This window comes from Macaca fascicularis, chromosome X (assembly GCF_037993035.2).
Source record: "Macaca fascicularis isolate 582-1 chromosome X, T2T-MFA8v1.1".
Taxonomy (NCBI): domain Eukaryota; kingdom Metazoa; phylum Chordata; class Mammalia; order Primates; family Cercopithecidae; genus Macaca; species Macaca fascicularis.
In genome coordinates, this window is record NC_088395.1 from 19484880 (window position 1) to 19511259 (window position 26380).

A 26380-nucleotide genomic window follows, 5' to 3' on the forward strand; every position below is an offset into this window, starting at 1 on the left:
GGAAAAATAATAATAATAATAAATAAAATTAAAAATAAATAAATAAATAAAATCAAGAATGTAAACTTATATAACAACATTTTCACAGAAACTTCTCATTTTGTGGGAAAGTTGCTGGGACCTTGCTAGGTCATTTACATTGAGATGACCACTTAATCTGAAATCTTAAAAGCTATTTCTAATAGCACCTTCAGCTCATCCATAGCACATTGCTGAATGTACAGTCTACTCCTCCAGGATGTGCATCCTATAGCTGAGTTTTTACCTTCATTTATGGTTTAGAGAACTGCACTGACTCTGCATCTAAATACATGCTTTTCTTTCATTAAAAGGATGGTAGATACGAGAGAAAATCATTTTGCTTCACTGGTAGATAGTGGCGTTCATAAATCATTTTTTATTATTATGTTTTAAGAGATTTTCTTAGCTCCTGCACCACTTCTAAGAGATACAAAGAAAGTTTTAAAAAAAGAGAAGGTGGTATTCTTCACTCCACAGATAAGGACTGGGAAGGAACAGGAGGTGAAGGGCATAGCCATGATTATTTTGAAGGTCAAGAACATTGAAGCCAGCTGCAGCAACTATTAGTAAATTTCTAAATTCCTATCTTCTACTTCCATTCTTCACCAGACAAATCCACACTTCTTTTAAGAAATTCTTCTACTAGGAAAACATATTTCTTAGCCTGAAAACTTGTTTGGTGCCTTTTAATCTATACTTAGCTGATTTAGCTTCTAGGCCTGTGCAGTGAGTAAAAAATACAATTCCCAAGTCAAATCCAGGCCCTCGGGCTGCTCAGCTGAGTCCAGAACAGACCAGTGGAGTTATGGCTCTGTCTGTCTGCCACCACGGGGGAGAAAGGGCACGGGGCAGGAAAAGGCTCCAATGTGAAAGATCCATGTATTACAAGAGGTATTCCCAGGAAGACTCAGAATGAAACCAAGGTCCTTCAAATCCACGCAATTACGTAGTAGGCAATTACTTACTGAACAGTGGGGCTTAGATGGCCTTGTAGGAAAAATAGACTAGCCAATAACATTCTCTCAAGAGTGTCTTTGCAGAGCAAGTTTTTAATTTTGCTGAAGTTCTATTTGGCAACTTTTTTCTTTTATGGACTGTGTTTTTGGTATCATGTCTAACAACTCTTTTTCTCCTGTCTTTAATAAATAACTTTTGATGTTTTATCTTTTACGTGTAGATCTATGGTCCATTTTGAGTTGATTTTCAGGTTGGGTTGGTTTTTTGTTTTTTGTTTTTTTTTTTTGCCTATGGGTGCCCAATTTGCCAATACCATTTCTTGAAAAGATTATCCTCTCTTAAATTGTCTTTGTATCTTTGTTGAAAATTAATTGGCTGGATTTTTTTATGAGTCTATTTCCAGATATTCTATTTCAAGGGCCAACAAACTACAGCCCACGGGCCAAATCTAACCTGGCACCTATTTCTCTGTGGTCCACAAACTAAGAATAGTTTTTACATTTTTGAATGTTTTTTAAAAATCAAAAGAAGAAGAATATTTCAAGAAATATGAAAATTATATGACATTCAAATGTAAGTGTCCATAATTAAAGTTTCATTGGAACTCTGCTATACCCATTCATTTACCTCTATGGCTGCTTTTGCTCTTAAATGGCCGAATTAAGTAATTGTGACAAAGAATGCACAACCCACAAAGCTTGAAATATTTATTCCCTGGCCCTTTACAGAAATTTGCCAAACCCTGGTCTAGGATATGAGGATCCTTATATGTATCCATGCAGAACCTCAGGGAATCTCTCAATGCCACTATAAAAAAAATACTGTAAAGATAGAAGCTTTAAATAGAAACACTGAAAGCCCTGAGGAAGGCAGAAAAAGAATGCATTTAATAGCTGGCTACCATTTCCAACTAGAAATAAAATATAAAAGCCTTAATCAAAACTATTCTTAAAAGGACAAATTTTACTGCACTATACAATTAACTATAAAATGAGAAAATTTTAAGTCTAAGATCTCCATGAGTCATAAACTAAGAAAAAATATTTGTAATATGAAGATGACAGGTTAATGTCATGAATATAAGGTATTTTTATAAAAATCAATTGGAAAGGATGCATAAAATGTTCAAGCTTGGTAATCATTTTTTAAAATGCAGAATTAGAGCCCAAATCACATTAGCAGAGATTAAAAAGAATGATAATATCCAGGGATGACAAGAATAGGGAAATATATTTGCACGCACTCCTGTGAGGAGACTAAATTGGCACAATCTTTCAGGATGTATCCTCAATATGCCCTCAAAATGCACCAATACAGTGTTACATTGAGCAATTTATCATCAGGAAATAGTAACTGCTAACATTTATGTAGCAGCTATTAGGACCCAGGCTTTCTAAGTACTTTACCTACTTTATCTCATTTAATCTTCACAACACCAGGATGTAGGTACTATTATTACTCTCATTTCACAGATGTGAAAACTGATGCACACAGAGATGAGTAACCTGCCAAGGTATCACAGCTAGGAGGAAGTGGCAGAAATGTGCACAAAGACTGTTAAACAGGGTGATGACTATGTGCAACATGGTCTAACACAAATTAAAACTGGAAACAAACTAAGCATAAAAGGGGATTGTCAAGGGCCAGGCCCAGTGGCTCACGCCTGTAATCCCAGCACTTTGAGAGGCCAAGGCGGATGGATCACTTGAGGTCAGGAGTCTGAGATCAGCCTGGCCAACATGGCGAAACCCCACCTCTACTAAAAATACAAAAATTAGCTGGGTGTGGTGGTGCAGGCCTGTAGTCCAGCTAATCAGGAGGCTGAGGCACAAGAATCACTTGAACCCAGGAGGCGGAGGTGGCAGGGAGCCGAGATCATGCCACTGCACTCAAGCTTGGGCAACAGAGTGAGACTCTGTCTCAAAAAAAAAAAAAAAAAAAAAAAGAGGATTTTGGTACTCTCTCCATACATTAGGATTCAGGATGCTAAGAAATCATTTACCCATGCTGCCAAGGATAATCATGATGTATTTTGGACAAAGAGGGTTATTACAAAATAGTGTATATAATATGATCCTATTTTTATTTTAAACTATAATTATGTGCACATATGGAAAAAGTCTGAAAGAAAAATTGCTAAAATATTAAGAGGCATGTGAAGGTGGTAAGGTCACCAGTAATTTTGATTTTTCTTTGTATTTATTTGTCTGTTTTTCTCATTTTTTTTTCCAAGAGTAGGTGTTATTTATACAGTTCTAAAGTACTACTTAAAAGTGTATCCCGCCAGGCGTGGTGGCTTATGCCTGTAATCCCAGCACTTTTGGAGGCCCAGGTGGGCAGATCACCCAAGGTCAGGAGTTCAAAACCAGCCTGGCCAACATGGTGAAACCCCATCTCTACAAAAATACAAAAATTAGTCAGGCATGATGGCAGTTGCCTGTAATCCCAGCTACTCGGGAGGCTGAGGCGGGAGAATCACTTGAACCCGGGAGGCGGAGGTTGCAGTGAGCCAAGAACACGCCATTGCACTCCAGCCTAGGCGACAGAGTGAGACTCCATCTCAAAAAACAAACAAACAAAAAAGTGTATCCCATGCCACTTTCATCTCAGAAGCCTTGTATCTTAATAAAATGCAAATATGAATGCAAAGAGCTTTGAGATACTGAACAAGACAGGAGTTACACAACTATAATATATTACTTTCATCCTAAGAAAAGCTAAAATAAATAATGAAAAGGAATTTCAGGGGAAGTACTGACCTTAATTTCAGGACAGTTCAATATACCAAGAAAGAACATTCAGTTACCAGACATTTGTCTTTTCATCTTCTTCTAATAACTTATCATAGCAATAACTATGATTTAACCTTTAAAAAAAATATTGTGCGTGTAAAGACAGAGTCTCTCGCTATGTTGCCCAAGCTGGTTTCAAACTCCTTGGCTCAAGCGATCCTCCTACCTCAGCCTCCCCAAAGTGTTGGGATTACAGGTGTGAGCCACTACACCCAGCCCTATGATTTAACCTTTATGTTTCCAAAGCACTTTTAGACACAACATGTCATTTAAGTCTCAGAACACTGCTATCAGAGTAAATACAAATAGAAAGGGTGGAGACAGAAACAGAAAAAAGGGGGGCATTTCTCTAATTCCTTAAGATACCTACAGATTTTTTTTCTGTGTGTTGCAGAGGGGAAAAAAAACTGTCCCAAGATGGGGGATTACTGATGTCCTGCCATTTAAGCACAGCATTCTGCAGAGATATGACAATTATGTTGAACAAACACAGGATCTCTTTAGACAGTTTTATATAATTTGTGTAGGCATATGAACCTGGGAATTTACATCAGCTGCAAACTTATCTGTCCATGATACAAAGGAAAAATCTATAATAATGGTCATCAAAATGTTGGGGTGGCATTTCATCGACTGTCTACTAGTAAACTAAAAAGATATTTTCTCCCACCCCAAGCCCTATGTTTACCATCCTCAACTAATTTAAAACTATGTCTGTGTGATGGTAATGATTCTTCTCACTGGTCCCAGTGTCCTGGCTACTTATAAAAGAAAGATGAAATAGCAACAAATTGTATTCCTTTGGATTTCAAATGCTCTGAGGAGGGGATACATTGTGACTTCTGTCTAGAATAAGGACATAAGCAGTCTAACAAGATAGGCTGTGCTGCAAGAAATACATTCTATGACATAAATGACTCATTTGCTCAACACTGATATTTTCCATATGTCTATAAACCCAGATGATCCCAGACCTATGCTTAACTTCTTCATTCACTCATAAAACATGTCCATCTAATGGGTCTGTCAGCATGTCATCATCTTCAGGGTGACACCTGCTAATTTACTCCTCACCCTTGGAACCACATTTAATCCTACCACTTGAGCTCCACTAAAAGCTTCAGCAGTTCAGAGAGAAAGGGTCAGGGCCAGCAATCGATTTAGCTGATCGGCTTTCTTCCTACCAAGCTAAGGATCTTGCTTGAGATTCCTAAGGCCACTTCTCTTTGTGAAGGCAACCTTATTTCCCTGTGGGGTGGGAAGCAAGGAATTCTGAAAACATTTTTCTCATGAATACATGTTTCATTTCATTAATGAATTAATGGGAGGGAGGCAGGAAGGGGAAATAAACATTAGAACAAACAAAATAACAGAGTTGATCACAGAATGTCTTAGGAAGGACCTCAGGACTCCCGCCTGCCTTTTTTTTTTTTTTTTTTTTTTTTTTTTCCCCACGACAGCAAGTGGAAAGCTAAGTGGCAGCCAGGCTGGGAAGAAAAGAGGAAGGAAAAATACTCTGGGCATAGGAAGAAACTGGAAGAAAGCAGTTAGGGAGGTGGGCCTCAGGCATAAAAAGAACCAATGTCAACCCTGAGCTGAACTCATCATTCCCTCTGCATGGACCATCATTTCACTCCTTTAGAGGTGACAGTGGACTCATACAGTCATGGATGATCCAGAAACCACCACAGTGATGTCCTGACCCTAACAGATTGGAAACATAGATTTCAAAATGCAAGCATCAGCAACAAAGGATGGGGTGATGGCATGGTAATATTGTTTTTCTGGTAAGTAACAATGATAATGTCATTACCTTAGAAAGGAAACTCCACAGACACTTGCCCTGGATATCCAGTAACAATGAGGACTCTCAATGAGTAGACAAGAGTCACCTCTGGGAGTGACTCAGCCGCACAGGAAACACGAACTCCACCCACAGTTACCACCTTGTCCAGCCCCCAAGTTCCAAGAGCACTTGGCCCAGGGTCAGCAGACGCCTCTGACCTGGCTCAGACACTGACTTGCTGGGAGTCCTCGGGAAAGCTGCTTCAGCACTCTGGGCCTCTGCTCCTCCTCTGTAATCTGGAGAGAACACACATGGTCCCACCTAATTCCCAGGGTTGCTATGAAGATGAGGGGAGATGCTGAGCTCCGGGCAGACTCCTGAGGAAAGGGGAATGGTGATGATGGTCCTGGGCTCTTGCTGCCAGTGGTCCAGAATCCTGTGCTGGGAAGCTGTGGTCCTGGAGAAAGATCTAGCTATTATTAAGTTAATTAAATGTTCAACTGTTGTCTGGGACAGGAGGGAGGAAAACATGTTGAGGTAGAGATGAAAGGAGCGGTTCTAACTGTGCCCTCACAGCATGTCTAGCTCCAAATACTTGGGGTCCCTACAAAGAAGCAAAATTCCTGGTTTGAATTTTTGGTTCACCATTGTATCCCAGCATTTTGCACAGCTCCTGGCACACCACAAATATTCTTCAATGTATGAATGAATGAATGAATGAATGAGCGAATGAACATTGTGAGGGGAAGAGGACAGGGTGCAAATTAAAATCGCTGTCAATAATCTTCAGTGGATAATCCTCATGGTCCAAGGAAAGATGACTGTACTACTGTGTTGGGGATGCCACTAACAGTCCTTAGCTAATATTCTGGGTCTCCCCTTTATTGTGGTTGGGGGCACAGGGTCTCACTCTGTCCCCCAGGCCTGAGTGCAGTGGCACAATTATGGTTCACTGCAGTCTCAACTTCCTGGGCTCAGGCAACCCTCCCGCCTCAGCCTCCCGAGTAGCTGGGACTACAGGAACACAGCGCCACACCTGGCTAATTTTTGTATTTTTTTGTGAAGATGGGGTTTCACCATGTTGTCCAGGCTGGTCTTCAACTCCCAGGCTCAAGTGATCCTCCCGTCTCAGCCACTCAAAGTGCTAGGATCACAGGCATGAGCCACTGAGCCCAGCCTGGGTCCCCTCTTTCTCTAGGGTGTGTCTATCAGTTTCCTTCCATGAACATTAATGCTCGCTAATATTGCCTCTGTCCCCTTCCCTCCATCTCTACGACTCCATGATTTTGACCAATAATGTTAGCTTTCTAAGCGTTGATCTTGATGTCATCAAATAGGCTTAAAACAATGAAGACATGGGGGTTGGGTATGCTTTAAGGGTAAAGACACAACTATCCAAGGAAGACTGTTTGATAAGAAACACCTAAAGGTCCTTATTTACAAAGGGATCACGGAGGAAGCCTTCCCTCCTAGGTTAGCAGGAGCTGTGAGGAACAGCTGTAGCTCTGAGGCCAGAAGGCTTTGGCCAAGAGTGCAAACATGGCCCCTCTCCATAGCTGGGCTCATTCTGCCCCAAGCAGCAGCAGCCACAGCATGGGACATCTTCCAATGGCCATCTCACCCTTGCAGCTGAGCCCTGGCATAGCTCCTGCCAAGCTGCCCTCAGCCCTTCTCCAGGAAGCTTCTCCAGTTGGGAATGAGACCCAGAAGCTTCGGAACCTTTTCAAACACACTCTGAGCACAAATCAGGCAGGCAGGGATGGGGGCGGTAGGAACATAGACGCGGGAGTTATTTTTGAGTGACTGGAAATAAAAGCTAAACACAGGTGTGTTCTTCACGAGTGGAAATGTTCCCAAATTCACAAAAATTCTTTATAAATAAACTAGAAAACAAACCATTCAGGTTGCACATTTCCTCCTGGTTTCCAGGGACACACAGAAATAGTTTGGGTCTTTGCATATTATTTCAGGAACTGCAGAGGGCTTATACACACCCACTAAAGGTGTCTGACTCATTTTCTAGAAAGCCATATGAACTGACAATCTAGGGCTAAAAATGAGGGCAAAGCCTGCTCCGTGACTCCCGCAACAGCATAGAAAAGCAGGGCAAAGGGAAACCACCTTCACTGACACCAAAGTAAATGTCAGAGGAACTCGGGGTCTATCAGGAACCTCTACAGCGAACACAGAATTTAGAGAACGGCAATTCAGGTCTTTCACCTCAACTCCTACATCCAATAAATATGCGTATCAGAATGCATATTAAACAGATCATGGTGAAACCATTCATTTTGTAATAGCAATAGTATACAATCATCTCAATGAACTTCTGGGCGATTCCTAACTTAGAGGAAGAGTAACAATTTTCTATAATGTCAGCAGGGTTTTACAGGCTCCGACTCCATTCTTCCCACTTTCAGCAAGCAAAATATTTATGGCATGTTTTCTTTCCAAATTCTTGCTAAAATCTCCTCCACTGTGAATACTAAACGATTTTAGGTGGATTTTTCACCATTTTAACCTACTTAACGTCATGGCATTCCAGCCTCAGCAGCAAAGTGGGCTCAGACACAAGAGCCCTTCCATTCCCATTTCCAAGGCCCAAGAAAGAGCAGCCAGGGTTGAGTGACAATTCCTAGAATTATGGGTGCCACTGACAGACCGCTCCCTGCCAGAGTAAATCCTCGCAGCAGCCCTGTGAGGTCAGCTTTATGGACCTTGCTTTATGGCTGAGGAAACTCAGGCTCAGAGGGGGTAAGCAACATGCCCAAAGAGACACAGCCAAGAACAGTGGAGTTGGGATTCAAACCCTGGTTATGGGAGCTGGTGGCCTACATGGCACTTGTCATCTGAACACATCGCTTCCAGCAAAACGGAATGCTAGGTTAAGGCTGGCAGGCATTTTATGGAAATAAAAGTAAAAATCCGCACAAGCACGGGATAGCAAGAGATCTGATTTCCCAGCAGGTTGTATAAAAAAATAATAGAAGCAAAATGATAGAGCCCAAGGATTTTCTTAAGCAGCAAGCTCTAAATGGGCCCAAGCAGCATGAGTTAAGACTGGCTGTGTGATTAGCTATCAAAAAACCCCCAGCAAACTGGAAGCCGGGTGCAGTGGCTAGGCCGGCTGCAGTGGCTCATGCCTGTAATCCCAGCACTTTGGGAGGCTGAGGCGGGTGGATCACTTGAGGTCAGGAGTTCGAGACCAGCCTGAGCAACATGGTAAAACCCCGTCTCTACTAGAAATACAAAAAGTAGCCAGGCGTGGAGGCATACAACTGTAATCCCAGCTACTCAGGAGGCTGAGGTGGGAGAATCGCATGAACCCGGGAGGTAGAAGTTGCAGTGAGCCGAGAACACACTGTTGCACTCCAGCCTGGGCAACAGAGTAAGACGCTGTCTCAAAAACAAAATAAAACAAAACAAACAAAAAATAGCGATGTGGGTAGGTGGAGGTCATCTCGGGCATCAGGAACATGGTCTGAGTCAAGTTAGTCAGGACACATGAGCCGGAGGGGCATATACGGGGGGTACCTGCAGAACAGTCACATGGACCAAGGCCACCAAGACAGACTGAGGCCAGGCCAGGTGTGAAGGAGTGCTAGGATCATCTATCTGGATTTTACAACAAAGAAAAAGAAAGTTACTAAAGATTTTGATTGGTGCAGAAGGGTAAGTGAGCACAGCATTGTTAGAGAATGACAAAAAGAAGGGGCTGAGGTGCTAGGGATGAAGTGGGTAGGGGACACTGGAGCAGGGGGAAACATCCCTCCATCCTTCACCACCCCAGGGCTCTCCTCCTGACCAGGTGCTATGGTTGGTGCTAGAGAAAGGAAGATGGAGGAAGCCTGGTCCTTGCTCACCTGGCCTGGACAGATGCAGAACGACTCAAACCTGTGCTCAGCTCTGCAGGGCAGGAAGTGGCAGGGATGGAGAAAGGCTTGGGGGTGGGAGCAGGGTGGGACTAGGAGGACCACGTGTCAAAATGGTGATATGAGAACTGTAGGCCTGAGGAGTCGGATCAGTGTGAAAGTCAGGTCAAGAGACCAAGTGTACAGCGGAGATGACAATGTCACGTTTTGTAAATATAATATTAATAGCAGTGTACTGCTTCAGTTTCTAAACTGCTTCCAGATAAATTAATCTATGAAACTAGAGAAATGGGACATAACCTTCAGGACACTCTTGAAAGCAGCCTGCCACATCTACTTGTTCATTTATCTGTACCATGTGGATGGGACCGATAGATACTCCCTTTCTGACTAAGGTCGTTAGAAAAATCACATTAATTTTTATCAGACTGGATCTCAGGCTGGGAGGTTAGGAGCAAAATCATCAAGATGAATGTGTGCTAATTATGATATGTATTCAATTGGAAGGACTGGAGTATAATATGTTAAAACAGAAATAGATGTGTTTCTTTTCTCAAACCTCATTAAATATTACTGACATACCAGGTTTTCAACTAAAAAGAGGCTTCCTCTCTTCCAAAGACAAAACAAAAACAGGCTAGTGAGTCCCCCGCCAACCAACTGCAAAGAATAGCAGTTATTTAATTCTCTGGTCACTTTATCATCACGGGGGAAAAAATCGCTCTAGTCCTTTCCCAGCATTTCTAAAACCAAATTATCTGTGCTAATTATTATAGCATTCGTATTGTGCTTCACACCCATTTAACAACTTCCTTATTCCGCTTGTTTGGTTACAGGTCTGATTAAAAATAGGAAATGCACTGTGTATCAGAAAGCAATCTGAAAGACACAGAAAAGAACCACTTCTGCCTCATTTGCAGAAAACAACAAGGGAAGCATTCTTCCCCTCATTTCCTCCTGCCATGTTCAACAGAGACATACCGAAATAACTTCAGGGGAGAATACAGGTAAAAAGATGGACGAGTTCTTGGATGATCTGCAAAACAGGGAATGATTTGCTATTCCGGAAAGCATTATATACTCCATACCACTGACATATGGAGTCCATGAGAGGACCAGCTTTCTCCCTAAAACTCCTGACCTTTGGCAAGCTACTTAACTTCTGGGGTCATTAGTTCCCTGGTATCTTTGGATTAGGCTCTTAAAACACACAATCTCTAAAGCCATGTCTTAGAGGTAACCTCTTGATAACAAAGGTAAATCTTACTGATCACCTTATGGACAAGCCTTGAGGGAGGGGTAGGGCCAGGCGACACCACAGTCCCCACCCTCTCAGTAATGGTCAGAGTTGGCAGGACCCTGGGCCTACCCCAACTCTGCGTACCTACAATCTCTTCCCCTTCCCTGCATCCTCCACCCTGCCAAGGCTTCCCAGCCCTGGGAGAGCGCAGGCAGCCACAATGGTCTCCCAAGTCACACTTGTGCTAAGGTAACTGTGCTAAGTTCCCTGTCACTCCCCTGAATAAATAAAACCACCATACACATCTTCAAGACCGTTCAGCTTCTCACCATATTTGACCATCACAAAAATGCTGTTCTTCAGAGAAAAAGTCATATATTCTAGGTATTGCTTAAATAATGTATCTTTCAACCACCTACTTGGTGAGTACCATAGAATGAAAGCACACACAGTACACAGCCAAGGCCCTTGTTCAACTGCATCACTTCACACAGATCTTATAGCTCTCTGTTTATTTACAGGGCTCTGGCTCTAATAATAATAAAATCATTCAACCTTCTTAGCCCAAAGGAGACAGGAAAAATTCTCTCAGGCACTCTACCTGTCTTTGATCTGAACAGCAAACATTCTTTAAGCATTTTCTGCCTGTGAGGCATGACCAGCCTTTTTTAAAAACTCCTCCTCCAATACCTCAGGACACAGAGCTCTGCAACCTGGCTGCTGTGGAGGGCAGGATCTCCAGCCAAGCAGGCTGCCTTTTGGGTTATTCCTTCTGGAACAGACTTTTCTGAAGGACCATGCAAATCTGCAGCTGGCCCTAAGGCAAACAAATCTATTCTCGTCTCAAGGAATGCATTCACCTGGATGCTGGGCTTAGCTTGATCAAAAGGAAAGATGCAAGATTCTTCCTCACAAGTTCAGGACCGAGAAAACCAAGCTTTCAAGCGCTGAAGCAAAAGCTTGTACTGTCCAGTCAACACCCCAAAGCAGTTTGCGGTTTAGAAGGTAGGAGACAACCTTTGTTTACCTTATTGATGAGAGTGACTATATCTCCTTCTTTGATTGTCAATTCATCATCATTCTGTGCCTCATATGGAAATATTACTTTGCAGTAATCCTTGCCTATAAGAAAAACAGAAAACATCACCTTTAAAATGCTTTATCTAATGAGCTGGCCCAGGAGAAAATGTTCTCTATCACATTAAGTTCAGGGAAAGGCACACTTAACAGGTAGCATAGGCCGGGCGCAGTGGCTCAAGCCTGTAATCCCAGCACTTTGGGAGGCCGAGGCGGGCGGATCACAAGGTCAGGAGATCGAGACCACAGTGAAACCCCGTCTCTACTAAAAATACAAAAAATTAGCCGGGCGCGGTGGCGGGCGCCTGTAGTCCCAGCTACTCAGGAGGCTGAGGCAGGAGAATGGCGGGAACCCGGGAGGCGGAGCTTGCAGTGAGCCGAGATCGCGCCACTGCACTCCAGCCTGGGCAACAGCGTGAGACTCCGTCTCAAAAAAAAAAAAAAAAAACAGGTAGCATACTACTGCTGCATGAAGAAAGGGTGACCCTCAGGAAATGACCCGAGAGTGCTCATTTTTGGCTCATGTATATTTATTGGCTTCCATTTTTTCCCCTTACAAATCATGTGACATCATGAGATGCCACTGACTGCTTTACTTTTCTCTGGCAGAAAAGTAAAAAGGTTTCCTTACTCAGGAAAACAGACATATACCATTTTATATACTCTTCAAGTGCATGCATAAACATATATAGTCTACAGAGGGCAGAAAAAACCTTAAGTTTTGCCTCACTGCCTTTTTCCACACATTACTCAATTAGAAACAAGGTATTTATATATGTTACAAAGCTACCAGGGTACATAAAACAATAAAAAATTACCCCATTATGGTATGTCTTAAGAGACAAACGTCAATGTATTTCTGTGTAAGCACATGCCAACCATAAACAGCCAACAAGTATTGACTGAACATTCTTTACACACATATGTGTGGGGGTGAGCTTGTTCAAATATGTCCCATGGCCTTTCTGTGGGAACCTCCCTATGCATAGATGGCTGTTCCTAAGCAAAGAGATACAATAGCCCTCACCAAAGAGGGAAAACTACTAAGGCCACTAAAAATCAATTTAAGTATGTTCTGAATTACATGCCTTTGAAAGTCTATGTGCCGTTAAATCATCTCTATTTATCTGAAAGCACAAATTATGAAGATAGTGAAAACATTTGTAAAGTATTTCAGAAATGGAGACTTGGAAAACTAGGCTTTGATGATTCAGGACAGAAGGTGGAAAGAAAAATTCATGAGAATTAGTATCTACTGGGAGAGGCATCGATTATTCTGCATCAAAGTCAACAAACCTAATGGCTTTGAATGGCCTTAGATATTTCCCAAGCATCAGGCCCATTTCTGCAGACAGATCACAACCTAGAGCTATGTCTTAGAGGTAACCTCTTGATGACAATTATATTGTCCCTAGTGTAATTTATATTACTGAAATGTGTTTCTTTATTTTGGTTAACATCCCAACAACCAGAGATTGTGACATGTAAAATAAAAGCAATTAAGAAATTCATAATACAGATACACTGTGGTCTAGGGTTGGGATAGGACAGAGAACAGAGGGAGGAAGGGGAAAGAGCGAAGGGAGGAGAGGCAGTATTCACTTTGCTTTTGTGCAGTTGTTTTCATATTCTGTACAATGGCTTGAACAACACAAACTTACAACAACACAAACACAGTATTACTGAAGAACTGCACTACAGAGTCCTGGCTTTAAGAATAATTATTTGGATGGAAATCATGGAGCCATTTTTACAAAGAATACAGAAACCCACAGCCAACAAAGAAAGAAGGAACAGGTCATGTTTCTGTTCCCTTCAGTCAAAAAAAAGTTAATGAAGTGTAACAGAGACTGTTGGTTAACATCCCAGGAGACATTCCCCACCCTCTTCCTAGTTCACAGAATCCTAATTTGTTCAAGCATTATATTCAGGAACATGGAACCCTCTCACAGCCCTGGGGATAAAGCAAAATATGTCCAGGCAAATAATGTTAATCTCACTCTCTTTTGTGGGTGATTGGTTTAGGGATGGGCATGTGCTCTATTTCCAGCCAATGAGATGTGAGAGGAAAACTGTTGGGAGTGGGAGAGGCTGTTAGATTTTTTTTCCTGGTGTGTGTGTGTGTGTGTGTGTGTGTGAGAGAGAGAGAGAGAGAGAGACACGGAGAGACAGACAGGCAGACTTGAGGAAGAGAGTTGCCCCTGCCATTCTCCTTTTAACAATTTTATTTTTGTTGGACGTCAGTACAGTGTTTGGTGCTATTGAAATAATATTTCAACTGCAAGAGGAATGCCAAGAAAAATCAGTGGTAATTTGATGAGTTTTAATAAATTTATACAGTTGTGTAACCATCACCATAATCCAGCTTTAGAACACTTCGACTGTGCAGCTATGCTGTTTTATGTGTAAGGCATTAGACACAGAATTATCTGGAAAGCACCACTGTTAGAGAAAAAGAGGAGATACTGGTGCCAGGGGTTGCTGTAGCATGTCTCAGCTCTCTTTGCATCCCCAGAACCTGATACAGAGCTCCCACTCAATGTTTCTTGATGATCTCCAAGTGACCCCTATAAAGTGGAGGAACACTTGGAGGCGCCACAAGGAGGAGGAGGAGAGAATTGTGGGCCAGAAGGCAGGATACTTGGGACTAGGTTGGGTTCCCAGCTGGGCTTTCACAAGCACATGACCTGAGACAATCACACTACAACTCTGGATGACTTCAGTGTCCTCAGGTGTAAAATCAGGGACCAGCGAAGGAGGGGAGAGAGGAGAGTCTGGTTAACTTCAGCAGGACACTTAGCAAATTTCAATGTATTCCAGAGCTCAAATACAAAGCAACTAAAACAGAGCTGTTTTGGTTGGGGGAGTAGGGCTGTCCCATCTCCCACCCAGGTCCCCAAAGACATGTCAGTGAAGCTGTGAGGGCTCCAAGGGGCACACTCGGCTAGACCTGAGTTCCTGGCAGCTCTGACTTTGAGCTATGATTTTTCATGACTCTAGTCACAGGCACTATCACCCAGAACTCCTGACCAAACCCAGCAACCATTAGCTTCACACGCTTTAATTTATTAAGATATATTTTAAAATAGGAATTTATTTTTACTGATGAGGCATTTGAGCCTGAATTCAATAGTATTAGAAAATAAAAATATTTCTGGATAAAGAAAATGTGTTACATATACACCATGGAATACTATGTAGCCATAAACAGGAATGAGATCGTGCCCTTTGCAGGGACATGGATGAAGCTGGAAGCCATCATCCTCAGCAGACTGACACAGGGACAGAAAACCAAGCACCACATGTTCTCACTCATAAGTGGGAGTTGAACATTGAGAACACATGGACACAGCGAGGGGAACAACAGAAGCCAGGGCCTGTTGGGGGTGGGGGATGAGGGGAGAAAACTTAGAGGATGGGTCAATAGGTGCAGCAAACCACCATGGCACACATATACCTGTGTAGCAAACCTACATGTTCTGCACATGTATCCCGTTTTTTTTTTTTTAGAAGAAAGAAAAAAATATTATGTTGCATTGGATGTATCAGTGACTTTAAGACACTCAAAACTGTTATCTGCAAAAAAATTATTAACTCTGAGTCTGTGGTTTTAATGTTAAAGTATATGGAACAAAGATGTTCCTGACTTCCACTTAAATATTTATTGAACCACCACCATGAAAATGATATTGTCAATTTGGGGGACTGTAATATACAAGTAAGCCCAACCACCCCCTCCTGTCCCAGCATGGAAGTGACAGTCTAATTCTTGGAGAAAAGCAAGGGGAGGAGAATGGCAGAAAGAAAAGACAAACCCATGCATACACATAAACTCACTATGATGGAATATTGTTGTGTTTCAGAGAAAGGCAAGATTACATTCAGGAGAAAGTTCTCAAAAGAGGAGGCATTTGATATGTCTTAAGAAGGGTATAATTCCAGATCCTTTGGACGTGGGAAGATTATACATTTTAAATGAGTATTGGACAGAGTTGGAGAAGAAGGGAATGAAATTAATTTTGGAAGGCAGGCATTTTCCATCTATTCATCAATTGGATGGATTTAATTAGAGATCAAATAGGAATGAATAGACACACACACACACACACACACACACACACACACACACACACACAGAAATAAAGCACAATTTATCCAGCAATTTGAGATGATTTTGTCTTTTTTCTTTAGAAAGGTTAAAAATGACTAATGAATTAGCATAAGACTGAAATCCTAAATCAGTTCTTAAACCTTTTTTGGTCTTAGAGTCCTTTAAGAGTCTGATAAAAAGCAATGACTCTTTCCAGAAAAAAAACCCCACAACACAACAAACCATATACACACACACTCAAATGTGCAGAGAAAATGTATATAATATCAGAAGATTTGAGGACCCCAAAGCTGTTAGTTACCTAGTTCCCACATCAAGAGCCACTGTACTAATTATTGGCTTTCAAATTTTAAGAAGCTTGCTCTACTAAAATCACCAAAAAGTCCAGTCATGATTTACACACTCCCCCCAAAACATCATTTCAATCTCTAAACTTTTAGAAATTTACATAATATTAAAAACAGGCTGTTAAAGGAATTGAACTCACATGCCCACATCACATGACTGCCTGCAGCTAGTTTTATAATCTATTCAATAAAAACAAACCAACTTCAAACAAACAAGCAAAAACCCTCTCAGCTTAAAAAAAAATAAAAGCAGAACCAACAGAATAAATATATCAGCAAGCTGAACATATACACGGAAGGAAATAACATTAAATCCAGGACAACTTTGGGCTCAGTTTTAGGGTATAAAGATCAAAACCCCATGTGTCATGGGCAGATTCTGGTAGGAAGCCTTCCAGAGCTTTAAGCAGCGTTTGGAAAGTACTAGGTCACATCTAGAACTGGAGTTTTCCTTTCCCTTGGGACAGTACAACAAAAGTATCAAGCTCAGGGATAGTCTAGTTTCACCAACATCATAATCAGAAATTCTCTCGTTCAACTGACAAATATTATCTCAGACACTACTGGTTGGTAATCCCTCATTCAGAACCCCTGCGGACAGGATTATTCAGATTTTAGAAAGGAAATATACTGCATATACCATATAATATGTAACATCCTCAGCTGGGGGCTGGGGCTGCACCCAACCATTAAAATTCTGCAGTAAATGGATGACTGGTCACTCCAAGTGGGAAAAATAAAGACCATAAATAGACATATGTCAGTCCAGAACAAGTTTTATCACCCAATGAGTAATAAAACATTTTAGTTTTCAGAGCTTTTTATATTTTGGAATTGCACATAAGGGTGTGAACTTCTATTATGTTCTAGGAAAGAGAAATGAAGGTAAATAAGACACTACCTGCTCGAGGAGCTCAAGTAGCAGAAAAGGGTATGTATATATACAATGTTGACCAGACAACAGTGAAGACAGGATGAGAGTCATGCATTTGGCTTAAAGTATCAGAGTATCTGAAATGCGACAATCACTTCCCAAACAAGAGACTCAGGATCTTGTCAGAGAGGAAGAAAATGACAGTGAGCTTTGTACAATGTTCTAGGACACTGACCAGAGGAGTAGGATTGGGGCGTGTTTCCCAATCAGTCATCCCTGATAAGAATTTTGTGGGGTACCTGTTCATTCTATTATCTTCCCAGACCTCTTCCCTGCAGATCTGAATCTTCAGATCTGAGGTGGGACCACGAATCCATTTACTAAACACACACTCTGGTGATTCTCATCATCAGGGAAGCTTTAAAAATCTTAGTCTGGCCGGGCACAGTGGCTCACGCCTGTAATCCCAGCACTTTGGGAGGCCGAGGTGGGCGGATCACGAGGTCAGGAGCTCGAGACTAGCCTGACCAACATTGTGAAACCCTGTCTCTACTAAAAATACAAAAATTAGTCGGGCTTGTTGGTGGGTGCCTGTAGTCCCAGCTACTCGGGAGGCTGAGGCAGGACAATCGCTTAAACCCGGGAGGCAGAGGTTGCAATGAGCCGAGATTGCACCACTGCACTCTAGCCTAGGCAACACAGTGAGACTCCGTCTCCAAAAAAAAAAAAAAAAAGCCTTAGTCTAGGTCAGTGGTTCTTAGGCTTGAGTGGGCATTGGCATCAGCTGGAGAGCCCCACCCCCAGGGGTTCTGATTCTGTAGGGCTGGTATTTGCATTTCTAACAAGTTCCTAGGTGATGCTCCTGCTGCTGCTAGTTCTGGGACCACGCTGTGAGAACCACTGGTCCAGTAATGGGTATTAGCAAATGTTTAATTCCAGGAAGGTGCAAAACAGTTGTGGGGACCTGGAGGGTAGACCAGCATGGTGGTAGCACTGGGGATGGGTGTGCCATATGCTAGATTTAGACAGGAACTCCAGTTCTGGGTCAGATTCTGAGGAACTGGGGCTAGTGAGGAGTAGTGAAATACATACTAGGCTTGTCATCTATTCAGTAAATAACAACTGAGTGTCCACTGCATGCCAGGCAGCAGGGATGCCACAATGCCCTCTTGGGGCTTACTACAGTCTATATCAGCAGTTTGAAACTAGGGTTTCCCAGGAAATATTGACAATATCTGGAGACAATTTTACTTATCAGAACTTGGCAGGGAATGGGGGTTGATTGCTACTGGCATCTAGTGGGTAGAGGCCAGGGATGCTGCTAAATACTCTACAATGCACACAGGACAACGCCCACCAACAGACAATGATCCAGCCCAAATGTCAATACTGCCGAGGTGAAGAAGCTGTGGTCTACATTTAAATTCAGATGGGAAATGAAACACGATGTGTCTGTCAGTATGTCTGTCAACGCCAACCCAGTGTCTTCCTTTATGGAGAAGCTGACCATAACTCTAAACAACCACCTTCGGTCTCGGACGCTGTTGGGAATTTGACTTTCAAATTATTTCACAAGTATGAATTATGACACCATTTAACCTCCTCTAAAAAGAGAAGTATATTTTAAAAAGAAGAAATGAAAATCTGACAAGCAAAGCCCTTCTTGACTCTACAATGGAGCAGAGGCTGAATCACTGCTCCTCTCGATGGTACTTTCTTCTGCTCAGATGAGAAGCTCCTTGGAGAGTCTTTGGGAGAAAGAAAACCTACCAGGAAAACACACAGGGAGTTAACCTTTTTCTCAAGAGGACTGTATTTGAAATGCAGATCTTAAGCCACACAGGTAGGCTGGGCACCCTCCTGGGAAGGCTCCCACTCTGAATCCAGACAGCAATGTCTGTACTGGGGAGCAAGTGATGAAAGGTGCTTCTTAGGAAGAGGTGGGTACCCTTGGGACATCAAGCATGAGGGGCTTCAGTACATGACAGGCATCGGGGGCACTAAAGGGGTGAATACGAAACATGCTGCAGCAAATTGGACGTGCCCAAATACCCAGGCCCAAGAATGAGTGAGTCTGGGGGAGGATATGTGGGCAAAAACACTCAGTCTGAAAAAATAGGATCAGAGTTCCTGGGTATATATTATGAAGCTGAGGAAAACCCAACACAAGAAAGTTGACCCTTCTTTTTTCCCCCCCCCCATTTAAACATGTGGTGAGAAAGCAAAAATGAGCTGCACTGAGTAAATAGCAATCTGCCCAGCCATTCTTGAGGCTGGGGCAACAGACACAGATAAGGCCACCTGCAAAGTGATCAGGAAACAGTGTTTCTCCCAAGCATATGCGGTAGTTGCAAAGTGTCCTTAACAACCCCCTTCTTGGAGTGCTCCTACTTTCTCACTCCCTGACATAATCAGGGAGAGACAAACTACCAGAAACTTGGTTTTTAAAAAAATTATATCAGGAAGAATGAAACATTCCACTCTTGCCTGAAGGCACTAAGACACTTGACCCAGAGAAGCAGTCTTCATTTCCAGCCCAAGTGCAGCGCCTCACGTAAAGGGTTTCTGGACACACTACTACACCACTACATATCTATCTTCACTTGGTAGCTGCCAAAGAAACGGGACCTGAGTCCACCTCACAGTCACGACCTGATGCTGACCCCTTGCCATGCAGCCCTGCTTTGCCTTGAGTCTATCAAAACATCATTTCATTTACATTTCACTAAATTCCGCCCCTTCTCAAAATCTGTAATAACTTTTTTTTTTTTTTTTAATTTTGCTTTTGCTTGATGTAACATCCACAGGTCCCCTAGTGTGCAGTCTCCCTGGTCAAAATGAGCCAATAAACCCGGTGGTCTTGAGGCAGAATAGGGTCTAGAGGCAGGGAACCTAAGGCCGATTCACTCTGACTTCCTAGAACTAAATCAAAAGGAAAATCCAAACTTTCCACACCTAAGTAACAAAAGGACCAGGGGCTACTCCCTTTGCAAATCCCCCTCTTTTTCTGCATGGCAGATGGAAAATTGAAAGTATCTCTGATTAGTTGCTTTGTGCAACCAATCAGATGTTTGCATAGGAGTGTAACTTTGTAACTTCTCTTCAGCCTCTGATTGGCTGCTTTCCACAACCAATCAGACTGACTGTGGGCCACCATTTCATTTACATAGGGTGTGTATCACGTAACCAATGGGAAACCTCTAGAGGGTATTTAAACCCCAGAAAATTCCGTAACGGGGCTCTTGAGCCCCTATGCTGGTGCTTGCTCTGACCCTGTGGAGTGTACTTTCATTTTCAATAATCTCTGCTTTTGTTGCTTTACTCTTTCCTTGCTTTGTTTGTGCGTTTTGTCCAATTCTTTGTTCAAGACGCCAAGAACCTGGACACCCTCCACTGGTAACAGTCTTAGGCTGATTGGGAGAGCAATGGCTGGTGAGAAGAGAGGGTCTGGCAAACCCCAAGGAACACTGGCAAGCCAAGGAACACCAGCAACCACTGCTAACCACTCAGACCCCAGAACATGCTCAAGTGTCTTACAGGAACAAATGTGTCTCTTTTTTTCCCCCTAGCAGAGAGTTCTGTAAGCTGATGTTCTGAATGTGCTTTTGAAAGATGTTCCTTACCATTGTATTTCAAGTTTCATTATATGTGGTTTCCATATACACCTTTAAAAGCTAAATCTACCTGCTTCTGTAGAGATGCATTATGTGCTGTTTTCATACAGTGAATGGGACTGTTTTCCAAGCAGAAAATTTCGTAAGCAAGTGTTTCAAACATATTTTTGAGAGATGTTTCTAGCATTGCATCTCATCGTGCGTGAGAGGTTTACATATAGATGTTTTAGAGCTAAATCTAAGCATACTTTTTAAGAGATACATTATGTGCTGTTTTCTTACAGTGAATGGAACTGTTTTCCATGCAGAGGGCTCTTAAAACAGGTGTTTGGAACACACTTTCAAAAGATGTTTCTTATCATTGTGTTTAAGGTCTCATTGTGAGGGGCTTACATATACATGTATATGTACACTTGGCGAAGGGGACCAGTGGCTAATAGCTTTTTTATTTTTATATATATTTTTGACATAAGGTCTCACTCTGTCACTCAGACTGAGTGCAGTGGCACGATCGTGGCTCACCACAGCCTTGACCTCCTGGGCTCAAGTGATCCTCCTGCCTCAGCCTCCCAAGGAGCTGGGACCACAGGCATGTGCCACCATGCGCAACTAATTTTTTCTATTTTTTGTAGAGACAGGGTCTCACTGTGTTGCCCAGGCTGGCCTCAAGCTGCTGGGCTCAAGAGATCCTCCTGCCTTGGCCCCCACGAAGTGCTAGGATTACAGGCATGAGCCACCATGAATGGTGCTAATAGCTTTTAAAAGACTGTGCAATCTAGAGCCTGATAAATCATAAATCATTTATACTTCTCCATTTGCTCAACCACCATTTTTTATGTGCCCACTGAATCCATGGCACTTTTCTAGGCTGCATGGTGGGGATATCAAGTAGAAGACACAGCCTCAACCTAGAGGGACCAATGATCTAATGATAGCAACAAGGTTCCATTTGTTGCCATCACAGATGACAGCTCTAAGAAGCAAGTCAATGAACAAAGGGATTGCAAAGGTGGTATGGTATGAGTGTCCAGTTAGGAAGTGAGATGAGGTTCAGCAGGGAAAACAGCCTTTGTCCTGCAGTCATAACTTATGCAGAAGCCTGATCTGCCCTGGTACAAATGCTGTCAAGGATTTTTACCCCCAACCCACCTGTTCAACTGGTCTTCTGAATCTGTAAGACTAAACTATTTGTTCAGAAAAATATTCAATAGCCCTTTCTTTGGGCTATTTTTCTATCCCACAGAGGCCACAAATCTGCATCAATTATAATAAGAAAGAGGGAAACTCCAGATGTGGTGAGCTGGAGGAACCTCAGGGCACTTCATTATGAATATTTAGACAGTTTTCCTCTTGTTATGAAAATTATGCCAATCTGTTCCCCAGCATGAGTTTCTGATGAATTTCAATATCATAAAAGCTATTTTTTTTTGAGAGGGTGGGGAAGATAATGTTAATTGTTTAAATAAATCCTGATCAGCTGAGTTTCACTTTCACTCAGAAAATACCAACTCATATGAACATTTTTAAAATCATCCCAACTCTTAACCCTGATGTGAGCTAGTATTTTAGCATGCTAAGGAGACAGACGTCTGTGTAGGAAGGAACTGCCCTCTTCTGCACTGCTGGGCAATTTTTGTCATAAGTTTGTCTTCTGGTCAGAAGGAAGAGGGAAGGAGGTTGCTCAGATCCCAAGCTCAGGGTCATTTCTAATATGTAGTTGCTCAGTTACTCTGTGGCCTGTTACCTAAACATAGGTGTCATATCAAAATCCTGAAGCAGGGAAACGGTCCAGATGAAAGAGGCTTTTTACGGGGCTTCTTAGGGGCCTGGGGTGGCACTAAATGGAAATCATGGAAGAACAATTACCCCAGAATGTGCTCTTGACAACCAGAGACAGTGTGTGTGGGGTGAAACTGCAGAATTTTTTTTTTTTTTTTTTTTTTTTTTTGAGACAGGGTCTCACTCTGCCGCCCTGCTGGAGTGCAGTGGTGTGACCTTGGCTCAATCACTGCAGCTTCAACCCCCCAGGCTTGAGTAATCCTCCCATCTCAGCCTTCCGAGAAGCTGGAACTACAGGTACACACCACTGTGCCCAGCTAGGGGTTTTGCTATGTTGCCCAGGCTGGTCTCAAACTCCTGGGCTCAAGTGATCCACTTGCCTCACTCAGCCTCCTAAAGCGCTGGGACTACAGTTGTGAACCACTGAGCCCAGCCCAACTGCAGAAATTCTTATCCTGGTGTCTATGAAAAATGTCTGTCAATAAACATCCCTCAAGCCTTTGCTGACAGTAATAATTCCCTTTCCTGACCTGTTACCATTTACAGGCATATTAACATCTATACCCAAAGACATCTTTCTCATATTCCTACTGAATTGTTCACATCTTCCTTTTTTTCCATCAGTTGCTTAATTTTCTGAATGCAGAAACCTTCCCCTCTGAGTTGTAAAGCTTTTAGAACTGAATGAGAGGATGAAGATGCTGGGATAAACCCTGGGGTTTATCTCTAGTATAACCCTCTGACTTCATAGACAATGCAGATGATGAAGAGGAAGTCCAAAGGAATAAAATTGTTTGCCCAAGTTCACGTGGCTAGCTAATAACAGAGCTGGTCCTAGAATATGGGCTTTCTGTAAACCCACTCTTATGAGTAACCCATTCCCCACCATGCTGCTCCTAGAGGGCCAGGTATGTGGATGTAGTTAATAGACGCTTTCAGGACTGAACAAGGCTTGGGCTGGAGCCAGGTTTCTTCCACATGCTTAGGAAAGCTGAACATTTGGAACTGTGTTCATTTTCAAGCCTGGGAAGCCCCTCTCGGACCCCAGAATTACTCTAAAACTACACTGTCCATAGAGAGTAGGCAGATAGTTACCAGAGGCTGGGAAGGGTAGTTGGGGGCTGGGGGGTAGGGGGAATGGTTAATGGGTATTAAAAATAGTAAGAATGAATAAGACCTACTATTTGATAGCACAAGAAAGTGACTATGGTCAATAATAACTTAATTGTACATTTTAAAATAAAGAGTGTAATTGGTTTGTAACTCAATGGATAAATGCTTGAGGGATGGATACCCCATTCTCCATGATGTACTTATTTCACATTGCATGCCTGTATCAAAACATGTATCCCATAAATATATGCACTTACTATGTACCCACAAAATTGTTTAAAAAAGAAAATATTACAAAAATAAAACTACACTTTCCAATATGGTTGCCACTAGGCACACATGACTATTGAGTACTCGAAATGTAGCTACTCCAAACTGAGGTATACTATGCCTATGAAATACATATGGGATTGTGAAGACTTCACATGAAGAGAGCAATGAAAGTATCTCATTTAATAATTTTATGTAGATAACATGTAGACATAATATTTGGATATATTGAGTTAAATAAAAATACATTAAAATTAAGTCCAATTGTTTTTCCCTTTTTTTTTTTTTAACATGGCTACTAGAAAATTTAGAATTACATATGTGGCTCACACATGATATTTCTATTGGCTAGCACTGTTCTAAAACACAGTTAACCCCTCCCATTCATTAGCCCAATCCTTCCAAAAAGACTTGAGCCTCCTGCCTGCAGACATGCAGTGGTATCTAGAGATATTCAAGCAGAGATGTGTTGAAGATGCCAGTGGGAAGTCAAGGGTAAGTAATATTGGTCAAGTGGTTAGGCCTCTCTGACCTGAAGGCTCGTGAATCCCTAAATTTGCCACTCTCTAAAACCTTTCAGCCACCTTAATGGTGCAAAATGCTTTCGGTATATATGGATAAACCCGAGCTCTGCACACGAATGAGATACATATAGCAGGAGAGAACCACATTCTGTAATAAGGGAAAAGAAAAAAAAAAAAAACACAAGAGTTCTGAATCTAACTTGTGCCCACCCTAATGGTGGGGAATTGAATGAAATACAATTGTGTACATTTTTCTGATACATTTGCAAAAGCTATCAAGGTTATATAGGGATTTCTAAAAAACATTTCTGTTATTGTGAAATCCTTAAATGCTTTTAAATGTGAAATAGATAACTAAGGAAACTCACTCTTTGTCCTGCTGTCCATTTCTGTTTTTGACGAGTCTGGAGTTGCTGTAGTTGCAGGTAACTTCTTCCCAATAGTCTGAGGGGAAAAACAGATGATTTTACTTATCAAGATGATTGTCTCCATTAAGCAAAGGAATAAGATCCAGATCATAATGACAAAATGCTCGAAATTGGTTTAAAAAGCCACATTCTTTGGTTTATGCCCCGCTCTGTGTACTGGCTGCCACCCTTTAATAGGTTTCATCCCCAATGACAAACAAGGGAGAAAAATAGGTAAAAAGGGTTTTATCCTTGTAGGCACTTAGTAGCTTTTATTCTCTTCCTTCCTTGATACTCTTATAAAGGTTGACTATTTTTAGCAAAGAAAACAGGCATAGTTCCCCTCATTTTATGAGAAGCTGACTCAGTCTATTGAGGTACAATAGCTGGCCCAACGGAGATGCTGAAAAGTCACAGCAGGCTGGAAAAGTGGAAGTAAGAGAGAAGAAATCAAAAGGAAGGGATACAGGAATGGAGGCCCAGGAGGGCAGGATGGGCGGGCAGGTGGGTGGGCAGGCAGAAGTCAGGATGTCCAGGACAGTGTAACCTATTGTATCCCTGACTAGCCATCGAGAATTCCACCTGCCTCCCAGAGAAAGGGGAGATACTCTCATGTCCTCTAGACAGATCTACCTGCCTGCCACAAAGGCAAAAATGAGTCCAGCAAGCAGCTCTTTTCCCTTTGGTCTTTTAAGCCTCCAAGGGCTTGGAAAAAATCCAGTGCCTCAGACCCTATGCTTCCACTGACTAGTTTAAAAAAAGAAAGATTATGAGTTTGTTTTGAGTTCATTTCCTTTCCTTCATTTGCAGCTAATTCTATTAACATTATTTATGAACCGTCCATAGAGAAGACTGGATCTTATCTCCGCCTAAAGATGTTCCTGAAAACGCAGGCAACTCAGCAGCTCAAAAACAGAAAGAAATATACAGACCCAGTGGTTCCCAAGGCGAGGTCTGTTCCCGCTCTTCCCCTTTGCTACCACACGTGTGTGATCATGATAAATGCCTGAGGGAAAATATCTATTGATACCAGGGCAACAGCTGCCACGACCACGTAGCTGGGAAAATCAACCTCCCCCGCAACAATGAAGGGTTTCGCCAGTAAGAATTCCAGCCACTGGGAAAACCAAACATCTCTGGCTCTTGAACACATGAAGAGGAATGAGCTGCATAATTCAAAAACTGGCATGGTAGAATTTTTCTTCAAATAAAACTGATTCACCACAGTTTTTAATTTGAAAAGTTCTTCATGCTTCAAAAGTTGAACCTAACATTAAATATGAATAAATCACAGAAAGAGGATAAGATAAATCAAATCCTCAGCCCTTCATGAATTTTTAAAAACATTTGTGACAGAAAGCCTTTACATTCTACACGGTGACATTTTTATTTAGTGCCGCAGGGCCTTCTATATTGGATAAAAAATGAAAACCTACATAATATGCCACCTCTAAACTGCTGCTAAGTACTCAAACTAATAATATTTTATGATTCCAGGGGAACATTAGGGATGAAAAAAGCTTGATGTTATTCTGGCATCAGGTCAAATTTGATGAAAAACTGTTCTTAGAATTATTTTGAAAAATCAGGTATGAT

General features: G+C 42.1%; 1 protein-coding gene and 1 long non-coding RNA gene across 29 annotated transcripts in view; one reads left to right on the plus strand and one right to left on the minus strand.

The window, feature by feature from the left end:
- The window catches only part of SH3KBP1 (SH3 domain containing kinase binding protein 1), a 361548-nt gene that overhangs the window by 91792 nt on the left and 243376 nt on the right, over positions 1-26380 (minus strand). For all 28 annotated transcript variants that reach the window (XM_074028997.1, XM_074028992.1, XM_074028995.1 and 25 more), the window contains 2 exons: positions 24746-24821; positions 11696-11790 (listed from right to left, as the gene is read on the minus strand). In XM_074028997.1, the coding sequence (XP_073885098.1) occupies positions 11696-11790; positions 24746-24821 (171 nt within the window). The remainder of the gene's footprint in view (positions 1-11695; positions 11791-24745; positions 24822-26380) is intronic.
- On the plus strand, positions 11364-26010 carry LOC123571077 (uncharacterized). Its single transcript, XR_006695247.2, has 2 exons — positions 11364-11673; positions 25595-26010. It is a non-coding gene; the product is annotated as an uncharacterized lncRNA (long non-coding RNA).